Source organism: Montipora capricornis, chromosome 1 (assembly GCF_036669925.1).
Source record: "Montipora capricornis isolate CH-2021 chromosome 1, ASM3666992v2, whole genome shotgun sequence".
In the NCBI taxonomy this organism is placed as follows: Eukaryota; Metazoa; Cnidaria; class Anthozoa; order Scleractinia; family Acroporidae; genus Montipora; species Montipora capricornis.
Genome location: NC_090883.1, coordinates 39,279,083 through 39,284,631, shown reverse-complemented (window position 1 = coordinate 39,284,631; position 5,549 = coordinate 39,279,083). Strand labels below are relative to the sequence as shown.

General features: G+C 40.5%; 1 protein-coding gene across 1 annotated transcript in view; it reads right to left on the bottom strand.

The window, feature by feature from the left end:
• Window positions 1-3,504: 3,504 nt before the first annotated feature.
• The window catches only part of LOC138042986 (uncharacterized), a 33,906-nt gene continuing 31,861 nt past the window's right edge, over window positions 3,505-5,549 (bottom strand). The window contains exons 6-7 of the mRNA XM_068889088.1: window positions 5,082-5,202; window positions 3,505-4,774 (exon numbers count right to left, since the gene is read on the bottom strand). Coding sequence (XP_068745189.1) covers window positions 4,540-4,774; window positions 5,082-5,202 — 356 coding nt within the window. The 3' untranslated portion in view covers window positions 3,505-4,539. The remainder of the gene's footprint in view (window positions 4,775-5,081; window positions 5,203-5,549) is intronic.

Here is a 5,549-nt window from a genome sequence, read left to right as displayed (position 1 = left end):
GACAAGAACTTCATACCTACTGAAGATTATTGTATACCGCCAGTGATTGATTATAGGATTTTTATTTTGCGTGTAAGATCATCCAAAGGAATAGTCCCAGCCTAATGAATTTGCTGCGCAGGACATTCATAGGTTTTCGCAAGACCATGGAATGAAACGTAACCCTACTAAGTGTAAGGAAATGACGATCAACTTCATGCACAATCATAATTTTATGCTTAATCCAATTGCCCTCGGTAACAATGCAAATAAATGTGTGTCACTAACAAATTACTTGGTGTATACTTAAGTTCTGATCTTAAATGAACGGTCAAGTAGCGGCAGGTGCGAACAATTTTTGCAGACTCCAATATACCCGGATGCTCTAATACTTGCTGGCATGACCACGGATGCTCTAATATTTACTGGCATGACCACGGATGCTCTAATATTTACTGGCATGACCACCCTACAGGAACGAAGGGTCACACTGTACCGAACCTACTTGCAAAGGATTCAACTCAGCCATTTAGGCAGCGTTTACACGAACACGGTTTCATTTGTAACCACATCGTTTTCGATGCGGTTGGACCTCCTGTTTGCACGACACCAATCGAAACTGTTGCCGAAACCGTGTCGATTTGAAACCGCTGCCAAATGTGGAGGGTTTTCAAAACGATGCGGTTTCATCTGTCGCGTAAACGGCGAAAACACGGTTACTATTTTGGCGCGAAATTTGCATTGTTCAATTCAAAATAGTGAATTTAGCACGAAGTGCAGCTCTCGCTTATACCATCACGACTTGGATTTTCTGTTGAAAAGGGTTCCGTGTAAACACTTCCAAACTGCATCGATTTTGACGCGGTTTCCAAGTCATGAAACAGTGTCGATCTGAAACCGCGTTCGTGTAAACGCTGCCTTAGCTTCCTTCTCCCAAGAGTACAAGAACCTACTCATTCCTACCAGCTGAGGTCAGGGAACCCGACAACAAGGATAACATATGGGAACAATCATTCTTCTATAAATACAGAGCGCACGGACCAATTTTTAACATTTAGATTTTAAATATATTATTTATGCTTTTGGAATTTAAATTGGAATTTTCACATATTCTATGTAATGCCTTTTATTAGTATTTTAATTGATGGTTTCTTGGGGTCTCCTCGCCACAATTATTGTAATATCCATCCTTTATGTTTCTAATATTATTGTGTGGCAAATAAACATTCATTCATTCAAACTAACCTCTCTAATTTAGCTTTGGCTACCAAAAAGACAATAAATTGTATTTATTTATTTATTTATTTATAAGAGAAGTATCGCTTAATTGAATCAATGAGGTTGGTTTTCAGTAGTTTGTATGAAAATTTTGCTTGGACTAAATATCAGTACTTTGGTGGCTGTTTGAATGTCAAACAGCATTTTTCCCTCGCAGAGGGCTGCCATGTTTTCCGCTCTTGATCGATGATGACTTTTGTTTAGTGCGCATTAATTGAGTGCATTTAATGTTATTAAAATTTGTTCATTAGTCTACATCAGTGTTAACTCTACCAAATTCAACAAACACTAAGGCTACTGGACTGAGGCATGTATCTGGACAAATTGCAGAGTTTGCAGATGAAGAAACCACCCGTCTGCTTGATGGATGTTTTAAGTGTCAGGGTTGAAGATGCTTGTGTTTCAAGGCAGTTATATTTTAAGGGGCGTGATCCTTGGCGAAGAACTGTATCTTGGTAAGTTGCCTTTTTCCTTGAGTCGTAATACAAAAATTAAGACATCTAAGGTCTTAATTAACGGAGGGAGACGGCGACCACCAACTGATTTCAACAGTGTTTTTAATAATGCCTGAAATGTGTGCCATCTATCCATTCACGCACGAAATTATACTGGATCACTCATGTTCTCTGTTGCTTTGGTCATTTTACCTTGTAGAGAACTAGAGAACTAGAGCTAGAGTAACTGAATACACTGAGTATGCAGACTTATTCAGTTTTTTCTTTATGAAAGCTGTTCATGGTGAGGGTCCCCAACAGGGTTCTTCAATCCCGCCATCCTGACCAAAAATGCCCGTTTCTAATTCAAGACCTTGGTTGGGAAATCCTTTATTATCATTTGGAGGGCTTAGGATGGTTAAGCAAAACAAGCAAAATTAGCGGTGTGTGGTTGGGACAAAAGACATCAGTCACCCGATGAAACTAAGACTGAGCACATGACAAGCGGCGTGCGACTTCGATACTACTTTGACACGACTTATAGGGATTTATCCTCGCGGTCACGGCAAACTCCATGATAAAATTTGCGCGGGTTTTGCCAAAAAAAAAATACAAAGAAACGTGTTTGATTTTAAGCGCACTGATTTCTTGCGCCTGTTATCCACACGTATCGAGCGACTTCTTCCCTGCTAGCAGAGGTCACTTTTAGCGTTCGCTGGGCTGAGGAGTACAGGAAAAGACACCTCTGCCATGGTGGGTTTGACTTTGAGAGGAACTGTGTAGAACTGAACTTTTTACTCAGTTTGTTTAATTATTTTAGTTTAAGGCCATTTGTAGCAGCAGTAAGATTAAGAACAGTGTTTTCCTCCCCGTAGAATTTTCCCTTACGTACTTTTGTTTTGTACTGTAGTTCGCAATAAATTAGTCATTAGCATAGACCATTCTGTCTGTCCTGTGTTGCAAGATCAGCACAGGGTTTTGGTGTTTCTGTCCTTTCTTTTCTTTTTCTGTTGTTTTCCCCAAGGGAGTCCCCTCGGCTATCATCACACACTGACGACGACGTGAATTGACCAAATTGGAGGTTATGTGGAAGGCGGGAGTACCTGACAATAAATATTCTCTCTAAATATCCACAATGTTTTCAAGGATGTTATTCCTGGAATGTTGATACACACTTCCCATGACGAGTGAATTGGAGTAATCACAAAATTGTTACAATGACGAGAAATAATATTTTAAAATAACGTTCTCGTAGCCGTCGTCGTCGTCGTCCTCGCTTAAAGTCCCTCCTAATGTCGGTGGTCTATGTGGCCGAAGCGTGTAGGTTATTTAACCTTTCTTTGGATTAACTTTGGGTTGGGATGAATTGCTCCCATGCAGCTCACTTACGGCCCCATATACTCATAGAATGGATGGGTTGTTATGGTACAGCTGTAACTGTGAGTCTAAACTCTCTAAGGACCTCTTCCAGGGGATTATGACCTCTGGAGCGGAGTAAGGACCTCTCTCTGTGGACCGTGACCTACATTTCTTGAACGGAGAGAGAGTTCACACGTCGATGTCTAGCTAGACTATTGATTTGATCAGTGACATTGACCTTTTGTCGGAGTATTTCATTCCCAATCTCATTACTCAATGCACATACTGTTGTGTTCCTGTTTCGTGTGGGTTGGAAGCATTCAGTACAGTTATAGAAATGCTAATACTTTGTTGTTGTTGTTGTTGTTGTTGGGATAATATATAACAACCAGTCAGATGTGATAATAACGAAGTACAAAAAGTACGTCTAAGTTAAACGAATAAAAGGTCATCAAGTATCCACGTTTTTACTGTCTAAATTTAACATAAAGACATGCACCAGCGTGCTTTGGCGGAGGTTGTAGCACTCTAAACTTCTTAGCGTTGGCACGGAAAGCTTGCTTAAAGGCGACACTAAAGCGTACTGAAAGACGTAGTTGTCTAGTTTAAAGTTAGTTGCCATTTGGCCCGTTTTGCTTTGACGAAATCAACTCAATTCTTTCGCAGCTTAATCGCCTCAGGTTGAGAACACCAAAGAAAGGTATGGTCTGCACAAATATGTGTTTAGTAGGATCCGCGATATTACTGCAATTCGCAGCAACACACCTATCGGGCATAATGGGCTTTACTCGCGCGGCGGCCATATTGGCCATACACAATAGATTTCGTACACCGAGCCTCGAGTTGAAATGTTTGGGAACGAGTTTCGATGGAGGAAAGCAAACGTTTTCAATCCCTCGGGACTCAACATAGCCGTCGGGTGATTAAAGTCCATTCTAGACAAACTTTTCCTCAGTCGTCGCGTCTCTCTCGCTTCCCCAGCTGACGTCACCAACCAGAATCGGACCCAATCTCCTGCAAACTCGGCGGTGAACCAAAGTGGCGGGTATTTTCAGAATTTTGAAAATTCACAGAAAATTGAGTAAATAACATAAAACTATAATTTTTTCCCCAGCGTCATCAGAAAAAAAGAATTTTATGACGGTTAATAACAAAAATTAGGGGTTAGGTGCTCTTTCAAGAAGGAAGGTGCCAACTTGACATGCGTTTTTCAAAAGTCCCGAAAACTTTTCGGGCAAGAAAAGCAAAAGTGATCTTTGAACATGTTTTCGATACCAGTGAAAACGAAACAATTGCAAACTTCCATGACTGGAAACGTCTTCCTTTCGAAGGCACAAAGAGTTTTGTGTCACCCGAAATGATGCCCGAAAAGTTTCGGGACTTTCGAGAAACACCCCCTTGAACGCATAAATTATACATTAAAGAGTTTTAAGAGCTATGAATCAAATCCAGTGTCACTGTTGAGCCAAAGAACAGCAGATTCAAAGAGTTATGGCTCCGACAACAGCGGAGGCCTACATCGAGGAAGATTTGTTTTCATGCTGTCTAACTGCTCTTGAAAGTTTGCTGGTGTGTTTGTGGACTTTGGATCAACAACAAAGTTCATCAAATAAGGGCTAGAGTCCAAAAAGTCACTTAATTCCTTTTGCAAGGAGGCAAAAATGTAATACTCTTTACCGGCTCTGATCTTCAATGAACATCCGAACATGTCCGTGATTATAAAGCTGTAACAAAACAAATGACAACGTAACATAAGTGTCGTCCCAATGACGTTTTCATTTTACAAGTAAATCTACGGGGGACCTAAAAAAGAGACTTGTAGCATTATGGGGAGAGAAATGACAATTTTTTGGTCACCGATGGGAATGGTTATAAATCAGAGGTTGTCGGTTCTTGGTGTGAAGTCTCCACAACGAGAAAAAAATGGCTGCAGCTGAGCTCTTCACGTCTATTGGAATCCAACACAAGAAACACTTTAGTTTCCTCAGCGAGTGGAATCCAAATCTATAGTAAAAACAAATTATTTCTTACTCGTGTTTGACAGTGATTTCTTGCCCCTCATAAGTAAATCTTGGCTCGTCTTGCTTGAAAATTTCTAAAACTTGCACTCTTATCTCCAGATCAACTTCAAACAAAATGTTGACCCTAGCGACTGAAAATAGGAAAAGAGAATTACTTAATGTTTGCTATCATTTCAATAGATAGAACGTGTTCGGATCGAGTATGGGACAAGCCTCGGACTTCTCATGCAGGAGTCGAACTTAACTCATAACTTTTAAAAAAAATGTCGAATAAGAGAAATGATTCTCATACTTAGCTGGAAAATTTAAGCGATCAGTTGTCGCTTTATTTGAATGAAGAAGACACCTGAAAAATTCAGGCGGCTCCAACAGGATTCAAATGCAGTGACAGACACCCACCCACTGCATCCTTCTATGATGTTAACGTGATCTAAGGATGCAGTGGGTGTCACTTAGAGGGGTTTTCAAATGAGTGTCG